General features: G+C 31.8%; 1 protein-coding gene across 2 annotated transcripts; it reads left to right on the top strand.

Moving 5' to 3' along the window:
- Positions 1 to 54: 54 nt before the first annotated feature.
- Alx1 (ALX homeobox 1) lies at positions 55 to 22,182 on the top strand. Of its 2 annotated transcripts, none has more exons than XM_058571321.1 (4): positions 55 to 187; positions 3,482 to 3,786; positions 6,709 to 6,837; positions 21,050 to 22,182. In XM_058571321.1, exons 1-4 carry the CDS (start codon positions 70 to 72, stop codon positions 21,368 to 21,370), a joined length of 873 nt encoding a protein of 290 aa, XP_058427304.1. In that variant the 5' UTR covers positions 55 to 69; the 3' UTR covers positions 21,371 to 22,182. The 2 variants fall into 2 exon arrangements, with proteins under 2 accessions (XP_058427304.1, XP_058427303.1); XM_058571320.1 differs by lacking the exon at positions 55 to 187 and adding an exon at positions 341 to 731 and having other exon boundaries at positions 21,050 to 22,181.
- Positions 22,183 to 25,747: the final 3,565 nt, after the last annotated feature.

Raw genomic sequence — 25,747 nt, 5'->3', positions numbered from 1 at the left:
CTCCGGGAGGGTGCCGAGAGAGGGGAGTGGAGGGTTAACTGCTTTGCGATCTCACCAAGCTCTTCCGAAATGCCAGTCCACTGTTGCGGCGGCGACAATATTTCTGGGTGTTGGGGCCTTGTCTCTTCTGGTATTTGTCTGAAATGGAACTGTCTGTCTAACCCAGGCCTGGACGCACCCTGCCTGGGTAAGTGGGGAAGATGGGGGTGGGGTGGGGGCGGAGGGGGCCCCGGGGTGGAGTTTGTCGCCTGCTTATTTTCATATTCATTAGAACTGGGAGGTTGCCCAAGGAGCCCAGCTGAGTTTCAAGATATAAAAGCAACTTCGGGTGCCCCCTTTCCAGCCCTTATGTATTAAAGGGCTCGAAGTCGGGCAGCTCCCGGCGTCGCAGGGTTGGCTTCCCCTTCCCTCCTCTCTGGCCCTCCCTCCTCCCGCCCACTCGCTCCCTCCCCCAGCGCTCTCCAGCCCCGGCGCCCCGAGAACTCCGAAACAGCCTTCCAGGATTATGGAGTTTCTGAGCGAGAAGTTTGCCCTTAAGAGCCCGCCAAGTAAAAACAGTGACTTTTACATGGGCGCAGGAGGCGCGTTGGAGCACGTTATGGAGACGCTGGACAATGAGTCCTTTTACAGCAAAGCGTCGGCAGGCAAATGCGTGCAGGCCTTTGGGCCCCTGCCGCGAGCCGAACATCACGTGCGCTTGGAGAGGACCTCACCCTGTCAGGACAGCAGCGGTGAGTAGTCAGCGCCCCAGCTCCAGCCCCAGTAGCGGCATCCCTCCGCAAATCTGAAAAGTGGGACCCTTCAGGATAGGCAGAGAGCGAAGGAGAAAGAAAAGAAGGAAAGAGAAAGAGCGAGCTAAGGGAGTCAAGCGTAACTGTGCGCGCTTTAGCAAGCGGCGTTATCGCTGCAGCCGTCTTTTGCTGGGCAAAGGAATTAGAGAACCCGGTTACCTCCACGTGATTCTCATTTCACTGTTGGGTAGCCCAAGTTATAGGTTAGCGCGTCTCTAACCAGGATCCCAGCGTAAACTGATGGGGCGCTAAAGAAAGCGTAATTGAGTCTAGATAGCGCGCTTCCTCTGTGAACCAGCCGCGCTGCTGGCCGGGAGGAGATGAAATCGATCACAGCTCCTTAGAAGACGTCACTGTCCTCTGGGGTGAAAATAAGAGATCTTTGAGCACCTTTAGGTGATAAACTTTTTATTGTCCAAGGCGTGGCGAATTTTTTCATTGTGAGGTTGGGGAGTATTGCTAGATAATTAGATTGTGTGGATTTCTGCTTTTATGCAACGCAACATATGTAGATTTTTGTTTAATACCAAATCACTTTAGATAGCTTGGGGCAAAAAATCATTGGTGTATAATCTCTTACTCTAGGATTTGTGTTGTCCATTTTTCTGACTCCTTATGAAAAGACTCCTAAGAAGCCTCTCGGAATGCTTCTGGGTGAAATCTTCAACTTTGAATGCCCAAATATCTCAAAGTCAAAATGTTATCAAAACAAACCATCTATCTTTTCTATCTTGTAACCCAATACAAACCTATTATTTCAGATCGCGACAGCTAAAGCACGTTTACAATTCCAAGAGGACTTTTCCTTATCATTGTATATATTCCACAGTTAAGCTGTAAGAAGTGGGTTGCTTTAAAATAACAAACGAATTAAGTGTGAAATATTTATAACAAGCCTCCACCGTCTATTTTATTGGAAGTTCCAAAATCTGGCAAGACACTGGCTTTGTAGAAGAAGCTCATTGACTAAATACTTTGTACCGAAGTTTTAAATAAATCTCATGTTTTACTTATTTTATCCAGTTTGGCGAGCTACTCTTGACTTGTAAGGGTAAAACAAAATTAGAAGCGCAAGTGAGAGAGAAAATAATGGTTGTCATTTCAATCTTCTATTTTAAAGACGTGGAGTTTTTAATACATTAAATTTAAATTATTGACTGTATTTTTGAAATTCTCAGATGTTTACTGAACTTATTTGACTTGACGGGACTTTAATAGTTCTGCATTGTCCGGTGTTGACGGCTAGATGAACTCAATCATTTTTCAAATTGTCGGGAATCCAAAATTAGAAGAGAAATAGGTGATTTTTGATACTTTGCTAACTTTTAACCGAATATCACACTATTAGGATGAATTTTGACAAGAAAGTATTGAGTGAGATGAACACGGGCAGCTTTCTGCTTAATTTAGGAAAGATCCTGTCTTTCTCCTGAGATGCCCTTAGCCACTCCATGGCTTCCCCTCCCCCATCCCTAATTGCCGCAGTTCCTAGTTTAACTCAGTCCACGGAGACAAAACCGTATTGTTCATCAGTCAAGCCCCTTTTTAAAATTTAATTTTATATCACATCTTACTTTGCATAAAAGCTATTAGGAATTAAGTTACATAAGCATTAAAGTCGAATATATTTTCATAATAAGACAGTTCTTAAAATATAAGGAATAATTTAAAAAACAGAAACAAATGAAAAAAGTATGATCATCCTTTGGAAGTTTCTGTTTTGACTGGATTGATTTTACGTTTTAAAAAATGCCTACCATTTCCTTATGTGCATTCATTGTTATTTTTGTGTGTGGCATCATATGATATATATATATTTTTTGTTTTATATTGCATGCATGCAATCAAATATGAAGAAAATTACTGGAATTAAAATACCACATAACATAATGCCAGATGTCATCCTTTGTAATATTTTAATAGATGTTTTAATTTCTATGCGTTCATAGAAGAGACAATAAAACTTTGTCCTAAAACATATTACATGAGTTAAACAGAAAAATGGGATATTTAAGAAAGAGCCACAAGATGAGTTTTTAAGGTAAAGATGTATACTTAAATATTATTATTTTCTATACTAAACATTTTAATAAATTGATAGAAATTTTATTTTTTCAATTTAGTAGATTGCTTTTTGAAAGAAATTTAAATTCAGACATGAGTATTCAGTTGAAATATTCAAAATGCCCCATTTAAATCTACAAGCAATAAGTTTTGTGTGGAGGGGAAAATAACGTGTGGAAATAGGTATGTACGTATTATTTTAAATTGGGATATATATTTTTTGAACCTTGCAAGTGGCTTAATTATGTCTGAAAAACATACCAAGTTCAGTTCACTTTTCAAAAATCATGGTCACTTTAGGTTTTTCTTTTTTACGTCTAGAGCATCATTCAATTTGATTACATTAACTTGATTATATGTTATATGTATGAACCTTACATTAACCTTATAAAATACAACTGTGGATTCCATAAATTATTAATTCAATGTTCACATTTTAAAATGATTTTTTAAACCTGTTCCACAGCGAATTAATAATTTTACATAATGTGATCATCCAATTAATACTGGCACAATAAATCATTAACAGAACTACATCCTGATGCTCTAAATGGCTTTGACTTAATTCTTAACATTAAGATGTGCTTGACAATCCTGAGAACTGCTATTTTCCCCTCTGGATACAGTGAACTATGGGATCGCCAAAGTAGAAGGCCAGCCCCTTCACACCGAACTGAATAGAGCTATGGACAACTGCAGCAATCTCCGGATGTCTCCCGTGAAAGGGATGCCAGAGAAGGGAGAACTGGATGAACTTGGGGATAAATGTGACAGCAACGTGTCTAGCAGTAAAAAGCGGAGACATAGAACCACCTTCACCAGTTTGCAGCTGGAGGAACTGGAGAAGGTCTTTCAGAAAACCCATTACCCGGATGTATACGTCAGAGAACAGCTCGCTCTGAGAACAGAACTCACAGAGGCCAGAGTCCAGGTAGGAGCCAATTGGAGGCCTTGTTGGGGTGGTAATCAAAAGAAGAATAGTTTGAGAATAATTGCATTTTGTCACAAGTGAAGAAACTGATTCTGGAGCTGAAGATATAGAACAATGTAATATATAAGTCCATTAAAAAAAAAACCCTTTTTACTTGCAAAAAAACTGAAAACTCAAAACATAACAAAACCAGTTATTATACAGGCATATAAATTAACACTCACTTAAAAAGAACATAATTTGATAACATTTCTCTAATTTAAAAACATAAATTTTAAAAGTAAAAAACTATAATTATGGCTTTAGGTAATCAATAAATTTGTTTTTCTGTTTTATCAGCCACTGAAATTCCTCTTAGTTTATATACCAAGTACTTGTGAATTATTTTTATAATAGCACACAAATCTAGTTTTTCTTGGAATGGGGTTTTCATAAAAGAAAAAAAATGAAACAATCCCACAAACTTTCAATTCTTATGTGTATATACCATAAGATATTTTCACTGACATAATTAAAGAAATACAAGATAGCTCATTTACCATTTTTTGGTCTCAGTAGTTGTCAATAATGTGTTCTGATTTCTAAAATTTAGATAATTATATAGTTTTTACAGAGTAAATAATGAGTATGTACTTAAAGTGAATTTTTGTATATACTCAGTTATTTCAAATTATCAAAATCAGATGATTCAATGTGCTTAAATTTTTAATAATTTGAAGTAGAAAATTTATACTAAGTGAAAATACTACTACCCTTAGTAGTATTTTTTTTTGCTAGATTTGACATTCTCAAATTACATTTTATTAGTTCCCAAGTAATAAATAAAAGCTTTAAATGAATCAGTAATTCAGGAGAGTGTTTTTTTTCCTTTGTGTGTATATTTTTACTTTAATTAATTAGGAAAATACTGTATTCTTCAATTCTGATAAGCCACCATAACGGAAAAATGAACAAATAGTGACAAATTTTGTTCTGAGTGCAGTGAAGTAAATGTAAGTCTCCATACATTGTAAGTCTCCATACATCATTAAAGACAACATCTGGTGGTGCAGGGATAACAAGCAGCAGATTTTTGCTTGAGTTTTTGGAAGTAAATGGTTATTTTATCTTAGTTCAGGAAATAAAAATCTAGAAAGTTGTACTAAAAAAGAATTTTAGAATTGTCAAGTATTAACACGAGGCCTTTATGTGTGTTTTTCGGTTTTGTGTCATATATATTTAAATTAGTTATACTTGTAACCATAGAAAAAGATATTTACATACAGAGTGATCAGCTGGGTGTAATGCATGTTTTCCCCTTAAGTCCTGATTAATTTTTGTCTGAGAACATGTACAGGGAGCCAACCTGAACCTAATTTACTCAGGTTGTTCCCTTTCCTGCTGTTACATTAGAGTGGTAATTAGCACCCATCTTAAGGAGAGCACCAAGGTCTTTTTGAAAATCAGAAAAACAAACCCCCCAAAACCTTCATTACTAAATTCCCTTCATACATTTTTGATGCCCATTTGTAGAGACAGAAAGAAAATGTGATTTGTTTTGTTGCCTCAAGCTCTGGGTATAATGGATAATAGACATTGTACTAAGTAACATACTAAACAAGTTATCTTTTTATTTTTATCTTGTTTTAATTGTGAAAACTCTTCAATATGTCATCTTAAATTTCCAATATATACTTGACTATCATATTGTGTATTAACAGGTAGCCAAAATTATGAAGGTATAAAGATATAGAAGATTAGAATTGAGTATGAAAGACAATGTAAAATTTTCAACTAAATTTTACTGAAAGACTTTTGACATTTTGCATTTTTGTGTTTAATTTCCAGTTTCTTAATATTTTATATTTTGCACATAGTAGTGTAAAGAAGATGAAAGAGATTCCTGAAATCTTCTTGTATAATGTCTACTCAAAAATATCAAAGTTTTCCTATTGAATATAATTTATTGTATCTCCCTTGAATACATTAAAATATTAAATGAAGATTTTTTTGAGAGCTAGAAATGTGAATTAAAACATTCTTAGGAAGGTGGTTCATTGGATAAATATTTCTAATATATAATTAGAGAAATTATGGAAGATGTAGGCCACACTAACTTACTGGAATTCTTGACACTTGGTTCTGTCCACCCTATTTATTTTATTATTTATATTACCTGTAAGTGTTTTAAATTAGAGGTATGATTGTGAAAATATTCGAGCATTTTCTATAAGGAAAAATAAATGGTATACTTTATGTAATAAGTACATTTATGTATTTTAAAATGACATTTCAATTTTACATGATTATATTTTACCTATAGTCCTTACCATATTCAATGTAATGTCTTCTGTTTTTCTATTTCTAAATATTTAAGACATTTCCACTAAAGCTGTATATTTTATATGCAATCTTTGTTTAATTTTTATAATATTATCTAAATATAGGTACATCCCAGAACAATCTTCATTTTGTGATATGTTTTTAAGATAATTTTAAATAGATATTTATTTGGTCATAGATTGGCTGAGTTTATGTTGTTGCATTCCCCAAACTAAAAAGCTATGATTATCTCCCAGACTTTAATATTCTCTTGGAAGCAGATTATCCATGATAATGTTGAAACAAAGAATCTTCAGGATCATATATAATCTAATCCCTTTTCATTTTCTAGAGATGATACAATGAAATACGTTAGAGGCACTAACATATCAAATAAATTTGCTGAAATCCTAATGGCTCTTTTTATTAAATTTTATTTCGTCACCCACACACTACTTATCACATCAGGGTATGAGAGAAAGTATCCTTCTGTGACATAAGAAATTCTTTTCTTAGTGATTTTATTGATGTGGTTTTCCTTTCTGGTTTGAAATCTTTTAATAGCAAATTTGCTTTATCAAATACTCCTTATATGAAATTTCACTTTTTTAAAAAAACTAGGTTTGGTTTCAAAATCGAAGGGCCAAGTGGAGAAAAAGGGAACGTTATGGCCAAATACAACAAGCTAAAAGCCATTTTGCTGCGACCTACGATATATCAGTTTTGCCAAGAACTGACAGCTACCCACAGGTATGGTAAATTACAGTTTGCTGATCAAGAAAAGTAGATGTTATAAATTCTTCAAAAGGTGAGCATAGGTTTTATTATACCTAATGCAATAGTCAATAATGACAGTTCAATTTCTAGTTAACCTTTTTCATATTTGTTAAAATTTGTTTTTATTAAAAGATTTATTTTGTGATTATTTTCTTTCAGCCATTCACATAAAAATATTACATGATCTCTTCCTTATGGATTTTTTTTATACACTAATAAATGAAATATTGTTTCATTGAAGAAGCCTCTAAATTGTATCTACATTTAAGTACTCAGGCTTTCTTCCTTTGCTAATTTTTAAAAACAATAGTGTTGCCCTCAGGGTGGCTACTGTTTCATGGACTGTGTTGAAACCTGGTGTCAAATGTGGCCTTTAATTCCTTTATTCTACTTAAAAATCTCTCTTCTATGTTTTTTTTTTTCAGATTTGATATTTTTAATTGTGTCAAGGACACATGTGATCCTTATGACTTATAAATATAATTTTCAGAAATTAACCATGCATAGGAAATATTGCTTTCATCGTGGGATATCTTTTACATTATTTCAAAAGCATTAGTAATTCTTTTTCTTCTTATTTTCCTTTTAATTAAGAGTATATTTTCTTTTTTCATACCTTGTGATATATATACTTGTAAATGTATTTCATATTTCTAGTGTATTTCATATTATATTATTTTCCCTGATACTGAATAATGATATTCAGAACTGTATTTTGATATATGATAAGGATCATGCATATTATAAGGAAGAGGCAATGCTTTTATTTCATTACTTGGTGATATGAATCCTAAAGGACCTCTGTGAAAAAATGACACATATGCAAAAGGGACACTGTGACAGTTAAGTGACTAGGTCATCCAGCCATTTATGGAAGGGTTTTCATTTCCTATAAAGGTCAATTCATACCCTGTGAGTGTGAATTCAATCCTTTAATGTGCCTTCCTAGTGTTCTTGTCTTTTATGTTCCTAAAAACCCATTTTGGGAACTTCACTCCTCCAGACCAATTCACCATATTTACTAAAGTAATACTACATGTTAAAAAAGCCTCAGAGAGCACCTTGTTCAAAATCCTCATTTTAAAAGAGTAACAGACCAAGTTGAGTTAAGGAATTGGTCTATGATTGCACCAGTGGCTCTTTCAGGGGCAGTGTCTAAAGAGCTGCTATATAGCTCAACTGTCCAAGCACTGTGGAAACCAATGTAGATATCCCATGCCAGTCAAAAGAAGTGTCTTGTTTCTGTTTTACAATTTATCTTAAAGCGTAAGTATACTTATGGTTACTTATCATCATAGGGCTAGGGAAATTTTGTTCACCACACATTGTGTGTCTTAGTTGAGTTTGAAACAAAATAAATGCTCTGTGCGTGTTTCTCCTTTGGGCCACAAGCTCCATGAAGACAGGGATTGTAGCATCTTACAGTTAACACCACAGTGACCCTCATCCTATGTCCAGGCACTGTTCTAAACAAGTCACATTAACTTATTTAATCCTCCCAACAACCTTATGGGATAGGTGTTAATCAAATATCTGTTTCTCAGTTGAGGAAACTGAGGCACAGAGAGGGGAGGTATTAACTCACTTTCACTAGTGATGAACCCCAGATGTGACCAGAACAACCTTGCCTGCCAAGAGCAAGATCTTAACCCATACACTAGACTGTTTCTCCCAGTGAATATATTTGAATGATTAATAAATTTATACCGAAAAAGCCTAAGGCTTGAATTGCATTGTTCAAGTCTGAAATTTAGTTCAAAGAAGCAGGAAATGTATCCACAACCAGTGAAATAATAAAAAGGAAAATTCAGATGGACCTTATTGTTTTTAAGAAACTATGAACTCTTATCAAATGGACTTTAAACAGTCTTAATGTTTATTGCACAACACTTGACTGATAGACCTTTTTTTCCTTTTTACTGCATCTTATTCTTTCAATCTTTATTCCTTTACTTTTAAATCCCATTTCTATTTTTCACTTCTTAGCTGTTTGTTGGTTGCTTTATCTCTGATTCCTTTCTTTGATGTTTTATAAAGCATTTAGAGTAAAATCTGCCACAAATTAAAATGTGTATAAGGGCTTAATATACTCTGACTGGTCATCCCTTTTTATTGGATATTTTCTCATGTGTTATTGTGCTTCAGAGTTTAGATATCAATTAATAATTTAAGGTAACCTAGTAGCTAAGGAAAGAAAGGAAATGGTACATCAAATTATACACTTGATAGTATTTTTTTTACTCCATCATGGATTAATTGAAAAATTTCTGGGCACAAATCATGGGAATTTTGTAACAATTATTCTCCTGTGTCTTCTCCATACTTTGTGGATGTTGGTTGTACCAAAGTATGGGAACAAAGAGAAATTATGTTGAATTTGTTTTGATAGTAGAATTCATGAATAAGAATAAAAAGGATAGCTGCAAAATTTGTACTATACTCTTGTATTGGTAAGTCACTTTGTGTTTGGTTGTCAAAAATTCTGAAATGAACTACATGTACCTCCTCTGTATAGATTTTGGATAAATCTAGGGGACATTTCTCTTTAAGGTAAAAGTACATGGTAGACTATTTAGTTTAGTTGAAAAAAAAATAATTATGTCAAGCTTCAGCCTACAGGATTTTTTTTTAATCATTAGGCTTGAAAATAGAAACATAATGGGAGAAATAGGAATGGAAATAGAATCCAACAACTCAATGCAATTAGACATTGAATTTGGTTACTGTTACTAATTACAGAAAAAAAAATATTAACTGCAGAAAAGTTGGAAACTAGAAAATGTTGAAGGCAGCACAGAAATAAAAAATTAACAATTTGGCTGGAAAGCAAAAACATACACAGAAATACATGAAAAACAGAGATGGTTTAGAAAATGTTCTCCTCAAGCCTGCTCAGTGTGGATAATCATTGTATCCAATGTACAGACTTCTATATATAACATGTAATGTGTTTATTTATGAATAGTAATGAATGCTTACTAAAATGTTTTAAATGCTTTGTTTCAAATGGTTTTTATTACACTGCAGTAACAAAAGCCATAGCAGTAAAAATAGTAAAAATTGGGGGCTTATTTTAAGACAGGAACTGTGCATCCTTATTAAGGCCTTTAACTCATTTAATTTGAAGCCAGATTTTCTGAATTCAGAAGTCCAGGGCTCTTTTGCCACATTGTCTTCTTAATTCAGCAACTGAATGGAATTGTTCAATTTTGACCCTAAGACATTGCATCACTTTGGAAACCAAAAATGCTTTCATTTAAAAAAATACATAAGATGATGATTTAAACTATTTAAAAAGTCTTGACACTGACACCTGTTAGACTCTTTTTGGTATTTTTCTTAGGCCTGCTATCTATTGACAGTGAATAAATAAGAAAATGAGAGTTGTGGCATCCACAGTAATGAACTTTGAGGTAGTATATTTTTATGTAATGAGTATGTTAGTTGAATAAAGAAAAGTTCTTTATTTTGACCCACACTATCACTTACCATTTGACAGCATTAGCTAAATTAAAATATCTGATGTTGTTCCAGTTGTATCATTTTTAAAAACATTGTCATTGTTTGTGCTGAGTCTGTCTCCTTTATCTTAAATTCCCTTCCATTCATCTAAACCATAGTTATATCTTGAAGCTTCTACATCCTCTCTCCATCAGCACATCATTTTCTCATGGGTTCTGTGGTGGGTTGTATAAAAGGTCTCTCCCCTATTTACAATGTAAAGTATTAAAATATGAACAACTTCTTATCACCTTTGTATCACTATATTATCAAGTAAGTTACACAGTCACTGAATAGAAATAAACTTAAGTACTGACTTACTTCAATAGTTTTTTGGTAGTACCTTATTTAAAAAGTAATCAATTTTCAATGAAATAGCTTGTTTTTGAATCTCTGTTAGTAACCAGCACTATGGTCTTAAGCAATTAAATTTCCCTCAATTTTCTTCTCTAACAGACTAGCCAGGTTTTGCAGATCCCTTTCAGCTTAGCTTTTTCTCTTCCAACATTATTTGTATTTATCAACAGATATTTGATAGGTACTGGTTTGGGCATAATGGAATGTTTGCATTATAGACAGATAATAAACTAGGTAATGTTTGTATTAAATTCTGAAAGCACTGCTTGGTGCAAACTGATCAGAGACCAAAATAATGTTGACCTTGAATTTAATAAGCAAGCAAGGATATATCAACTTTAAAATCAAAGCATTTTAAAGTTAATTTTTTTAGTGAATTAAATATTCTTGAATGTTTTCTGGAAGCTTGTAGCCAACCTTCATTCTTACAGGTAATGTTCTTTTCATGCTGTTGATTTGGTTTGGATTATATGAGCATTAGCTTGATTATGTACTAGCTAGATGACTTGGATCAGTCCCTTGATTTCCTTGCTTTTCAGATTTCTTATTTTTCAAATGGAGCTATTGTTGGTATTAGTGTTGGAGGTGTTGGTAATGTAGATGATGAGGAGGATGATTATTTATTTATTTTGTTGATTGTGAGGATTAAATAGATTTCTCAATTGAAAAACCCTGTGTTTACAGTCTATGGAGCTGAATTTAAGAACTTGAGGAGAGCTAGGGGTTTAATGTAAGGATTATGAACATCAGTTAGGGAGTCTTTGGTTCAAACCTAACTTTGCCACTTTATAGCTTTCAGACCTCTGGCAAATGAATTAACAAATAGGAACATTTTTCCTTATTTATAAAATTAGGAAAAAGTTTATGTAATGTATGTGAGTGTTGAACATAATAGTTGATGCAAGTCCTCAGAACATTGTATGGTATATAGTAAGTTCTTGATAAATGTGGAGATTACATAGTATCCATTAGCCAATTTTAATTTTGTTCTAAAGTACTTACCTCTCATTTGAGTGTTCTCTCATGCTGTAGCATTTAAGCTAATCTAAGCTATGAATAAATTTAATTTTTAAGGATCTAGGGAAAGATCACATTCAGTTAAATATACTTTGCACTTTAAATTAGGAAAACAAAATAGTCACTTTAGGATTTCAGGTGTATTTTCTGTTCACCAGAATAATTTTCTTAGAAAGAAAATATTTTTAATCAAAGTTTTCAGAAGAAAGGTTGAAGTTTTTTTCCTCACCTAAATTATGAAGGAAATCTTACTTAGTCTATATTGAGAATCATCACTAAATACATGTTTATAAATGTGTAGAGACCCACACAATATCTTCAAACCTGTGGTTATAATGATGCATTATAAAAATATGCCACTGGAAACCTGAACAATACCAAGACGTGGATTCAAATTATAGGTAATTTGTTGTCATTGGAATAATTGAAAACAGATTAAAGCTACATAGTGTTCCTAGTTTAAGAAATTCTATTTCACATACTATAATTAAATAATTTTCTTAAATGAAAATGTAAAGTTTAATTTAATGGTGATTCTGAGATAATTGTTCCTCCCTCTTTTTCCCCTTCACTAGTTTCTCTTCTAATCTTAAAAGTTTACTTCACTTAAACTGAACAAGAAATAGGAAATGTTTATCTCTAGCCATTGTGGTATAGCAATTTAGTGACATTTGGAGCAATTCTTTCCTTTGAAGAAAATATCATATTTTTATCAGATATTTCTATTTTTCCCCAAGTACTCAAAATAAACAACCCAAAATTGTTAAAATGTTAATAATATAGCTGTAATTAATACCTCGAATAATGAATGTTTGTATGTCTATGAAACAACCAATGAGAAGGTCATATAATTCTATAGCAAAAAATTCTCTTAAAGTAAGTGAAGGGAGAAAAATGTTGCCTTCATGAGGTCAACAAATTATATTGATATTGCACAATTTGTCACTAATTATAAATATAAATATTTAAAGTCATAGAAAAAATGATATTCTATATTACTCAATAAATTTAGTTTTCACAATAGGTAAAACTGTTGATTTGATTAAATGTACGATATATATCTTATATAAGTATACAATATTTCTTTGGTAGTATCTACTAGGTAAGAGTGCAACTAGTAGCAGTAAATATCTTTAAAAATTTTTATTGAAATATATAATATAAAAATTTTAAAGAGATAAACAATATCATCATAAAGAAGTGAAGTACATTTGTCTTTTGGATTATGAAGATAGTTACACTTATTTTTTGAAAAGAATGTAACATTTTAATTTAGTATGATTTAATGAGTCCATGACAAAGTTTTTGTTGTTTTTAATAGGTAATCACTGTTAACCCATTGAATTTAACTAAATTTGTCACACACATTTTTTAAGAGAAAATTAAACCAATGAATTGCGTATATTACCAAAACAAATAAGAAAAGGTATAAAACTAAATTACCTCAGAATGCCATCAGCAACTTATATATATAAAACCTATTTCATAGGAAAATAGAGAAGAATATGGTGGAAAATAAAGTCAGCAAAGAGTGGCAACTCTATGAGAACAGATCTGTGGGTTCAAATCTATAATTCATACACTTATTGTCAGTGCAAACCTTACATTATATTTTAATCCAGATTTTTATGTATGCCATATTAATATTTATTTTCAATTTTATTTTTTGAGATAAGTTCTGCTATGTAGTTCAAGCTGTTCTGAACTTATTTATTAAGCTTCATGTTTGCCTAGATTTTCTTTTTTATTATATATCATGGATATTAAATAGGTTAAAGTTTGTATAAATTCACAGTTGATTTTTAAAACCACAAAAATAAAATTACAATTTGTTAACTGTATAAATCCAAGATGATTGAAATCAGTTTGACTCAGGATTTTAACTCAAACTGATGAATGATTTAAAGTGGGTATTTCTAAAATTAAAAATATCCTATGCAATTTCAGAATTTGCATATTTGATTTATATTGTTAGTTTTAAATGTACCAGAAAAACATTATTCACAAATTTACATTTTTATCTTTATTATAATTATGAATTTATTTTATTAGGTTAATGGTGTCATTACAATGAACCAAACACTGACAAATCAATAATAGTAGCATGAATACATTAAAATATATGAAAAATAGTGTAAGGGATGGCTGCAAAATACTCCATAGAATATTGTTGCTTGAGAATAATAAAATAGCCCTCCTTATTTTATTTCCTCCTTAGATGAATTGATTTGAAAAGGTGCATTTTAAAAACATGAGGTGAGATTGCCCATAAATAATTGTTAATGATCACAATTAGTATAACAGTTCAGAATCAGTGCAACTCTAAAGGAAAAGGTACAAATGTCCTTAATGTTCTTACATCTTTGATTTGGAGCATCTTTTAAATATTATTTGAACAATAAAAAATTAAACACATTCCTATGAAGTTATTTTGAAATTTTTAGGCAGTAACATTTTTTATGTAACTTAGAGCTTTTGTTTGAATTAACAGAACAGATAAAATTTTATCTGTTCTGATAAGCAGTTATCTTATATTATCAGTCTCCTATGCCTACTATATCTAATAGTTATTTTTTTAAAATGAAAATGGCATTCTTATTCCAAGTCCCTGTACACATTTTTAAGATGGAATTTTGTTAAAAATGAAATTTAACAGGTTAATTTATACTTAATAATGTGATCTTTTTCTAATGAATAAATAATTTAAAAGCATTTCAGTTTTGTAATACTACATACTCAAAAATATGTCTTGGGAAATTTTGAAATTGATTCCAAAATATCCTTTTACTTCATATATCATCTTAGACATTTTTGATAAAAATTAGACCTCATAAATAGGTACTGATGAGATACCCTCATTTTTATCTCAAGTAGTAGCTAAAAAACATACTCTCCTTTCAATAATTAATTCAAGTTTGGATTTGTTTTTCCAGGCACATCTAGAATATGTTAGTCACTGATAGAAAATTCACTATTTAGAGATATATTCTTTCTTCTTGCCACTAACTTATTGATACAATAATTAGAAAAGTTAATGGGAACCTGAAGTTAGCCAACAGCTAAAATTATTTGCAAGTTTCTAAGCATATGACTCATTAATATTTTGTCACCCTCAAATTTATAGGAAAAGATGTGTTAATAAAGTATGGAATTGTTTCTTTAAAAATTAAAGAATTTTAAAAATTGTTTCTTTAAAAATTCTTCTGTAGAAATTGATGTTTTCATTTTAAGAGGTCATATGAATAAATTACATATTGATAATGTGCTAATAAATTTATATAGTAATCATTAAAATATGCACAGTAGTCAATAAATATATTCTGTCAAAGAGGAAAAATCAAAAGGAACTTTTGGGTTAGTATATAAAAGGTATTCTTCTAACATCATCACAAATACCTCTTTGTAAGCCCCTCATTACTGTCTTTTAGAACAAGCTTTAATATGAGTCCCTCAGGGAAGTGTGTGAGTTTTTGACGTCAGAGTAGCATGAATGTTCACATGATGAGTGTGTGCACGTGTGTGTGTGTGTGTGTGTGCGCTCGCGCCTATAAATATTATAGATGTTAGTGGCAGGAAGTAGGTGTAGTCTTGTTTGCAGAGAAGTAGGACTAAACTTACTTTAGTAGAAAAATGTTATTAATTAGTTGTTTTGGAGATTCTTAAAAGTAAGAGAAGGTTGTTACTTAATTATTTTCATGTTCAGTATTTCAATTAAATTCGAAAGGCCTGTATCTCCTGAATAGTTCTCTCATTAGAAAACAGAATAGAAAATGCTTTTGTGAAGCTGATTTTTGTTTAGACCATGCTACTGTGTAGTTAAGAAAAAGACTAACCAGCCTTGTGTTTATTTTAAAAGTTTTTAAAAATATATTAAAGATTACTTACTACAATAAATTAAGCAAATGTATTAGAAATACGCATCACGTTCTATATGATAAGATCTGTTTCGTAGTTTTAATTGCGAAGAATCTATCTAAATCAAGTTGCTAAGGTGAATGAGCCATGCAATTTCCTATCCATGATTTACCATAATACTTCATTCATTACAAGTGTATATCTGTAGTGAAAAAGTCTTAATATGTAGGTATATATTTATTTACCTCTCTCCTTCTCTATTGCTTCTAATCTCTTGGAAGAAAAACAAATGCTAAGTGAATTCAGTTCCAGTTTGGGAAGAATTAGACAAAACTGAAACTTTCCTTCATAATTCCAAAGTCATGGGCTAATTAAGTGTTAACTTTTTATTTGATTAGGAAAACATTCAGGGGCAAATGTTCAAAGTGGAGTGGAATTAAGTCAGCAGAACTTCCATTCATGCTAATGGGAGGCATTTGGCTAAGATCCCTGAACAGTTCTTTGAAAGTGCCCCTAGAACTTTCAAAAAATGTTGTGGGGCACATTAAAACATGGAGTGTTTTTTGTTTCTCCACTCCTTTTAAACACAATAAAGAAAAAAAAATAAAGGCCTTCATTTAAAAAAAAAAAAAACTCAAATAGGGTGTGAGCATTATTTAATAGTGTTTCTGGTTGGAAAGCCCTGAATATTGTACAGTTTGAGAGTCCTACCAAAAAAAAAAATACTCCAAAAATAATTTGGTACTGGGTACTGTCATTGTAATGTCAACAAAATAGCCCCCCCCCCAAAGAAGACTTTATCCTATATAGAAAGAAAAAAAAAAAAGAATTCTTTGCTCCAAAATGTAATAACAGATATAGTATTTCTTTTCTTTATTTCTTTTTTCTTTTTTCCTTTTGTTGGTATTGGACATCAAACCAAAGGCCTCACATATGCTAGGCAAGCACTCTACCACTGAGCTACACTTCCAGTCCTTAGTATTTCTTTTAATGAGTCAAACGGAGGGATTTTATGGGCTTCTGTTGACAAATAGGTAATAAGCCTTTTAACTAATGCAACTTGTAGATGCCAGCACACAGTTTAAAATTGAAACCTATATAAGAATAGAATTGATATATGGATGGAGGAGAGTGGAACGAGCCTACCTTGACAGCAGTAGATTTAATAAAGTATAACTTTATTGTTTAGTCAAAGATTGCCTTCAAACCAGGCGAGGGGGGCACAGGCCTATAATCCCAGCAGCTCAGGAGGCTGAGACAGGAAGATCTCAAATTCAAAGCCAGCCTCAGCAAAAGCAAGGCGCTAAGCAACTCAGTGATACCCTGTCCCTAAATAAAATACACAATAGGGCTGGGGATGTGGCTCAGTTGTTGAGTGCCCCTGAATTCAATTCCTGGTACAAAAAAAAAATGTCTTCAAATTTTACCAGGAGTAGATGGTCTACAGAAAAAATGATATCTGCCCTACAGAGGCCAGACAATACCTAGGATATGATCCTCTGTTGTAAATGCCATGCATTGTTAAGCATGGAGGTTGTTGGAAACTCAAGTGAACAGAGTAACATGACAAGAATGGCATAGAATTTAAAAGCCAGGTCATATGAAGAAAATTAAAAGGACTGGAGATATTATCTGGAGGAGAGATGGAGATTGTGTCATAATTGCCTGATGACATTTTAAGATTTTCACATGTAAGAGATTGAATACTTATTCTTTATTATTTCAGGAAGCATAAATAGAAGCTATAAGTAGAGGAAGATAGCTTACCTTACAGAGCTCTCCGAAAGATGGATTTTTATTTTTAAGCAGCAGAGTTTTTTTATTACAGGAAATGAACAAAATTAAAGGTATATGGAGAATCTTTGCATCTGGGAGGAAACTGGACTATGGTAGTGTTTCTTAATTTCAATTGATTTTTAGAATCGCATCGTGTTGTTTTTATTACCATTATTTTAATACAGATACCCTGAACTGATAACCCCATGCTAATGATTCAGAATTTCCAGGGAAATGCATCTGTGATAGAGGATACATTTTAATAGAAGAAATAAAAAACTTTCTAGGTAAAATATAGTTATCAAGGTCTAGGAATGTAAATATGATTTCTGTTAAGCTGATGGAGTATGGTGACTTTAGAGTTCAATCATGAAACAAAATTTAGGTATATTAGTATAAATTGTTCATAAAATTTTGATTCTATCTGCAAAATGGATCTACCCACATTTAATTTTATTAGGAATTTTCAGCCATTCAATACATTTTATTAAGGATGTATTATAGTGTATCAGAACTCAGGATGGAAGAAACAAATATGATCAATAACCATGGGGTTTGCTTTCAGATAGTACAGCCTATGGACCACTACCAAATTAAGATTATGAATAGGTAAATAAGCAATTGCACCTTATAAACTATTTATGTAATTATAGCATTTCTTCAGATTTCCTGGGTTCAGATTTGACCACCTTTGGAGTTATGCAGTTTTGAGTGAGAGTCTTTGACTTTCCATTCTACAGCTGTAGTAATTTCTACAAAATGAGGATAGTAAAATCACCCATCTTTTAATGTGTTGAAACAATTAAAAGAGCCCATAGTCTAACCCTGGCACATGGTGATTAATTGATGACCATTAGCTATCATGTGCATGATTCTGATCTTCACCATCAAATGTTTTAACATCCAGAAGGAGTGTTTCAGAGGAAATGAAATTACAAGACACTGGAGATAATTATCTTTTGTGATGTTCATCTAAACTATTGATATGGAAACCTACTAGGTCCTCAAAGACAAGACATGCCAGAAGTTTAAAAATTAAAATCAGACTGACAGGCTGGAGTGGGGAGGAAAGAGAAAGACATCATGAAAACAAACTATATCAGGAAAAATGTGTGAGCATATCTCTACCCATATGAAAAAATGGAAAGTTATTCAAAATATTTGGGTATCTTCTGAAGCCCAACTAAAACATTACTATGATAATTTGCTTTATCAATTTGCTCTGCTCAGAAGACAACTATGTGTTAGAAATTCTTTCATCAGAAGAGTTTAACATGCTTGATCATGTCCAGATAAGAAGTTCTGATCAAAATAAAACTATTTTTCTCTACTTTGTTTCAGTATAATAGACTTTATAGAATTTCCCCCCCAATTTACAGGTAGACTAATGTTAATTTTTAACATTAGTTAAAAAGAAAATGGTGCTTTAATTTACATTTGTGGATTACCTTTCTTGCTTTATCCTTCTTATTCTTACTTTTGTAAACATATTTTTGCATATGTGGGGTATAAGTAGATTATTTTAACAAATTCTAGCAATATTATGTATGAACTAAGAAATTCTTTAACAAAATGTAGGCCATTTCTCTCTATCACTATCTTGCTTTTCTTTTGGTTTTACAAAAATATGCCAACAAGTTCACTTTCTTTCTGAAAGCTCTTTGTCAGACATGTGACTGTGGTTTTTGCAGTGTAGTACAATGTTTGATTGAATGTCAGAGAAAAATCACCCAGATTAAGTTAGAAGGGTTAGTTTGACAGAGTAATGACAATAACAGCCCTCTTGTTGGTTTGAGATACATAACTCAGCAGTCCCTGGCACCAATAATTATATTTCAGCCAAAGTTAAATACATATAATAGAGTAAGCCAAAAGTAAAACAGCATAGCCTATTATGCTTTAAGAATTAATTAAATGTACAAATCATTATATATATGTCTAGATATAGGTAAATCTAGATATAGATAAAGAGATATCTCCTCTTAATATGTTTATATTTCATTTCTGTATTTATATTTCTATATTTTTATTTATATTTTATGTTAATATATAAATCTGTCATATATAAAAATATTAGCATATAAAGAATATATTACATATATATTATATATACTATTTTTCAAACAATACAGAAATAAACATATTGCCAATCAGTGAAGTACTTGGCTAACAATTGAAATTAGTTGTTCAGGTTTTCTATTATGTTTTAAAACCTGGCTAAGCCACTCTTTCTTGAGTAACAGAGTAACTTCTCTATCAATTTGATCCACAAGATTTATGAGCATATATTCTGATATTAATTGAAGGCAAATTGTTATAGAAAATACAATTCAAGATTAGGTTTGAATTGTAACTAATTAATTGTCATAACTGTAATACAAATAGAATTGTAATACAATTCAAGACTACACCAGAGATTATATGTAGTTGCCTGAATCTTCATGGAAAAATATGTAAAAGAAAAACCTTGTGAATATGTTGAAATCATTGCTGATTCTATCCTTATTATCTTGACTTTAAACAAATAAAAAAGCTAGATAGGATGGACATGTATATTGCTGTTGCATTTAGTTCAAATGTACTATAATCATGTTGCAGAAAGCATACAATTTGAGTTCACCTTCAAAGACTGTATCTCTCTATATTGCTAGACCATGTAACATTTTCTCTGGTTCCTGCCATTTTTCATGATTTTCTGTGTGTTTTTCTGTAATGTAGGTGATCAGTTTTCTTACTGTTTAAAGTTCTTGTTTGTTTTAGATTGAGATACTTCCTATTCAAAATTCTTATTTTATTTAGTGTTTCTTTTACATGTTAACACTTTTAGAGAAATTATGCTTGTGGGTAATAGTATATTGAATACTTTCATTAGAGATTTAACATGAACTGTGAATCTTTGTTGCAAACTATAAAAGAGTTTTCAATCTTATATTTGAGGTATATACTACTTCAATTATACTCATATGATCTTTTTCCTAATATTTACATCATTTTTTCATTTATGTTTTTCATTCTATTACCTGGTAATGATCCATGTTTTAGAATTTTAAGTTTGTTTTTCTTGTCACATGTCTGTTTTAAATTTATTATATCAATTATAAATAATTGAAAAAATGTTAAAAATACATATTTCTCAATTTCTCAGAGCTATTTATTCAATCCTATAGAATACATGATTAGAGGGCAAACACTTTCCATAATGAATTTGATCAAAACTATTTTTACAGACCTAACAGTAGAACATCAGCAATGGTTTCTAACAAAAACTGCCACAGGAGTCCAACTTCAGAACCTGAAAAAATATGCAATTCTGTCATTTTGTTGAGAAAGATGAAAACTGTCTTTAAATTTAAAAGTATATTTTAAATCATGAATCCTGAGTAAATCTTCCATATGCATTTAAAAACCATGACTACGAAACAAATGCTTAAGAGATTGACAGTTTTGAGAATATTTTATGTGGTCTAGTATGTGGGTTATGGTAATCTATTATAGTAAATAAGCTAGAAGAATCTCTCAAATAATTATTTTTCAGTTATTATTATTATTAGGACTATAGTAACAGATGACTTAATAGGGGCAAATAATGAATAGTTAACCAAACTTAGTAAATGTAATTTAAGAAAGTGAACAAAAGTGAGAAAGTATGAATGTAATATTTATTTCTTATATTTTCCAGATTCAGAACAATTTGTGGGCAGGAAATGCAAGTGGTGGTTCTGTGGTTACTTCATGCATGTTACCACGTGATACTTCCTCCTGTATGACACCTTACTCTCACTCGCCTCGGACAGACTCCAGTTACACTGGGTTTTCAAACCATCAGAATCAGTTCAGCCACGTGCCCCTCAACAATTTTTTCACTGACTCTCTTCTTACTGGGGCTACCAATGGACATGCATTTGAAACAAAGCCAGAGTTTGAAAGGAGGTCTTCCAGTATTGCTGTTCTTCGAATGAAAGCCAAGGAGCACACTGCCAATATTTCATGGGCCATGTAACATAACAGTACTCTTTTATTTTTCTTTTAATAGCAAGGTAAAATATTGTTATTTCTCGTATTTAAAGGATGCCACAATAAGCTGCTGTGTGTGGAATTGCTAAAGGTCAAGATATACAGTGAGACCAGCTTAAATGAATAGTTGTTATTATTTAACATTAAAATCTAAGAATGAACCTCTGAAAAAACTAAATAGGTTTACCATGCACCAGTCTCCACAAATGCTTTTTTAGTAGTAAGTTTTTTTTTCTTCCCCCTATTGTACAAGTTGATGAAATATGGTCATGCAGTTTCTTAAAAGAATAAATGTATTAAACAAATTCCTCTGTTATAGATTGATTTATGTTAGTTCTGTATAACAAGAAATCCCTTGTAAAATAATACCTGATAAAGGAGGAAATGCACTGGGGAAAATGTCAAGATACCAAAGCTGTCAGGTAAATATTGAACCAGGGTGTTTTGGGGAGTTAACTGCTATTTCTCCCTCTCTGGCTTCGAGAAGCAAATGGGCATATCCCTTGTTGCTGAGAATTAATCTTCAAACCTCAAAGACTTTTCAAATTCTTTTTTATAATCTCTTGATGTTTTAGTGAATTTCCAACCAAAAAAAAAACTCTTCTGAAATAATCAGCATTTTCATGAAATATTTGGTCATAGTTTTCTGAAACCATGTGGCTAAAGGTGATAACTGAAATATTCTGGTATGATTAAAATAGAGTCATGAGGAAAGTTTTTATAAATGCCACTTTTTAATGAAAAAGCCAGCATGAACTCAGTCCCGTTGTAATCACAAACAAGGGGGGAAAATCTACCAAATGCACCATTGTTTTTAGACTAAAATTGTGTTGATTGCACAGCACATACAAACATCTAGTAAATACATTAGAATTACATTTTCTGTTAAATTTATTTCAGTTATATTTATTTTGTAGATGTGTGCATGCTTATATTGTGTGTGTGTGTGTGTGTGTGTGTTGTTTCTTTAGGCACTATGCCTTAAATATTTTTTGCTACTCTATGTTTTTGCACAGAGAATTAAAATATAAGAAGACTAAAATTTCTGGTGAAAAAGAAAAGAAGAAAAATACATTGCATCTGGAAAACTGCTAACCCCTTTGATTTACTTCTCCTCCCTTTCCCCTGTCACATTCCAAGCTTTTTCAGATGAGTGAAATGTCAGCCTCCTTGAAAGACTCTTAAGTTCATAAAGGCAAAATAAATTAATTGAAACGAAGATGACTTTCATGGCTAGGATCAGAGTATGATCTGCTCTTTGTAGTCTCTTAGAATCTTTCTGTGGTTCCGACAGACTTTAGGCATCAGCTTGGAAACCATAACAGCTAAAGGACAAGAATAAATGAACTTCTAAAATTAAATTTCAGGAAAAGTACTTAACTTCAGTAAGTGTCTCTTAGTGGGAAAATAAATGCAGCAAGTAGACATTTTTGTGATGAAATTTTAAATCAAGCAAATGATAGAAAGGAGTGATGTCCTGAACAAACATTCCCAAACTCAATAATAACTCTGTTCTTTATTGCCTTTGTGTTCTCTCTTTTAAAGTTTGTCCCCAAGAAAAACTCATTCAACTTAGTCCTCATATTATGCTTATTAAGTGCATGAGCTTTGGTTAAAGGATTGTTTAGGCAGCTGTTAAATATCCTTCATATTTTAGAAGAGAATTACTTCTTTTAACATATTCACCTATGTGATTAATAGGAATTTATGACCTACAACTTAGACTTGAAGTGTAACATTTTGTTTTTAAGGATTTAACAAATTAATAGTTTTTATTTTTTTCTGCTTTCAGAACTTAGTGCTTTCTGGCCAATATCTTGGCTAATATTTTTCAAATGAGGGGAAAAGCTCATGAAGTTTGAATGTCACTTCATTTCTTAGTTTTCCTGCTCTTATTTTATTCTCCTCATCATATTTAATAGTGGGAGCATCTGGAACTCCGCTTTTTTCCTCAATTCAAACTTTCTTCCTGCAATGCTCTGTATAAGTGTAATATAATTAGCACATTTTTAAACACCTGCAGAGTGTGAAGTACTATTTGAGATAATAAAATAAACAGTGGGGCCAAGGTTCCTGTTCTTCTTAAGCTCTCAATCTTCCTGGACAAATGCATGAAATTCATACCATCAGACAAGCCTCACTCTATATGATGGTATTAAGAAATGCAGGAATTATTTTATGATGACATTACAACTTACTTTTTTTATTGACTGAAATTTTAATTTTGTATTTAAGTTGCCAAAATAGAATAAAACTGAACCTTTGATGTAATACGATAAAATGAAGTTTAAACAAGAGTACATAAAACTCCATAAAACACATATCCTCAATTTTCTCTTGCTCTTTTTGAACTTAGGTTAAGCAAAGTTTCACATACTAGAATTCATATCTCTCATAAAAATGTTGAGCTCTTAAAAGGAAAATAAAAGTAAGGAGTACTTTATTTGGAATTATAATTGACAGTTTTGATTTCCCAGAGTTTGGGTACATTAAGTGGTTTGATCCACATGGACACTTGTTCCCATGACCAGCTCATCCCCTATTGGCGCCTTCAGCATACATTTCGTACTTTAATGGTTTAAGAGATAATCCTTGTCATCTTTTCCCTGAGCAATGTGGTTAGGTTTCCAGTCTCATAGTAAGAGATAAGTTTATAGGAGAATTAGGTAAGGTTTATAGTATCTTGAACATAAAATTAAATTTCAGAAAATGCTTTCTGGATTTTTGAAGAAACTCATTTATTTTGTGTGAATATTAAATAGTGTGTATTTTCTTCTTATAAAGTATCTTATGAAAGTAGAAAAACAAAGCCACTGAAATCTTTGTCCTCGGTCCTGAAAACATATCTCATTAAAAAAAAGTTACTTAATTTATATAGCCATGAGGATATTCATGAAATTGGGTGTGTAAATTTTGGGACTGGATTTCTTTCATTGTTCCATCCAACTTGATATTTTACCTTCAAGGAAGGGAGAAGGGGCAGAGTATTGCATTAAATACAGTTCTTAAAAGATGGTGTGTGGTTCCCTTTTTGTATCTTTACTTTCTTATCTCAAATACTGGGGAATTTTTTTAATAGTTTTTAGTTGTAGATGGACACAATAGCTTTTTTTAATTTATTTTTTTATGTGGTGCCAGGGATCAAACCCAGTGCCTCACGCATGCTAGGCAAGCACTCTACCACTGAGCCACAACCCCTGGCCCTGGGGGCGTTTTTGGATTTCCATAGTATAACTCTTTCATTAACCCCTGTATTTTATGTTTTATTTTATATAAAATGCTGCAATTTTAGTTTATCAGCAATTAAATAGTGGCTTGGATAAAAGAAGAACTAAAAAGATCAATTGTAGCATTTGCATAAGCTGTTTAGAATTTTATTTTTCTAAATTTACTAGTGACCCTGACTTTTGTCTTTCAGCATTTAATATAAATAATATTTTATACAATGAGTCATTATGTTAGATATGTTTTTTATTTAAAATGATTAACCCTTGTATTGTCAAATATTTTTCAAAAAAGATGGTAATGGTCTTATTTTTAAAACACCAGTTGGGCTGACTTCTTTTTCCTCTGATTAGAATATAAAAATACCTTTATTATTTAAAGCATCTTTGCTATATTTAACCCATCTTTACATTAAGATATTAAACATTAAAATTTTAGCACATATTTTTCCTTATAGCTATTCATATATTGTTGTGAATGAACTATGACTTTTTGCAAGAGAATTTAATAAAATATAATGTTAGATAGTGTTTTTGTTCTTAGCCTTTAAGTCTTATTTTATACATTTCCAAGAGCCTGGTAGTGATGTCACTGAGGATCCAAATGAAAATGAAGTCAGAAGTGACAGTCTAGCAATAGAGCGCAATATGACACAATACACCAAAAACGGATTAAATGTGATATTTTACAGGGTACAATAAATAATGAAATGGGATTTTTTGTTTTTAATAACTTTTCTTTTTAAATAAACATGTTGCATCATTTATTCTGGAACCGTTATTACAAAAATAGTGAGCAAAGCTTCAAGGAGAGCTTGTTACTCACTATTTAATCCTACTTAATACTACTTAAAATACTGGAGAGCTGAAAGAACCTTTTCTTAACCTTAGAATTGTACATTGCTATGCATTTTCCAAGTCCAAGGGGGCAAATAAATGACTTTAGTATTCTATCATGGTACTATTTTACAGCATGTCTTTGGCATTAGAATAAGAGGTATTGGTATTATTTATTGGGGTTTTAAAATGCATTTTCACCAAGTGTATGCCTGTAATATTTCATCTTACCTATTTACCTTGACAGTCACTTTGAAGATTTAAAAGAATAATCCAGACAATTGCCAGCACTGTTAACACAT

The sequence above is a fragment of the Marmota monax genome, unplaced genomic scaffold (assembly GCF_021218885.2).
Source record: "Marmota monax isolate L192 unplaced genomic scaffold, Marmota_monax_Labrador192_F-V1.1 WCK01_AAM20220418_F8-fsc00036, whole genome shotgun sequence".
Classification (NCBI taxonomy): Eukaryota; Metazoa; Chordata; class Mammalia; order Rodentia; family Sciuridae; genus Marmota; species Marmota monax.
This window is presented reverse-complemented; position numbering and strand designations above follow the sequence as displayed.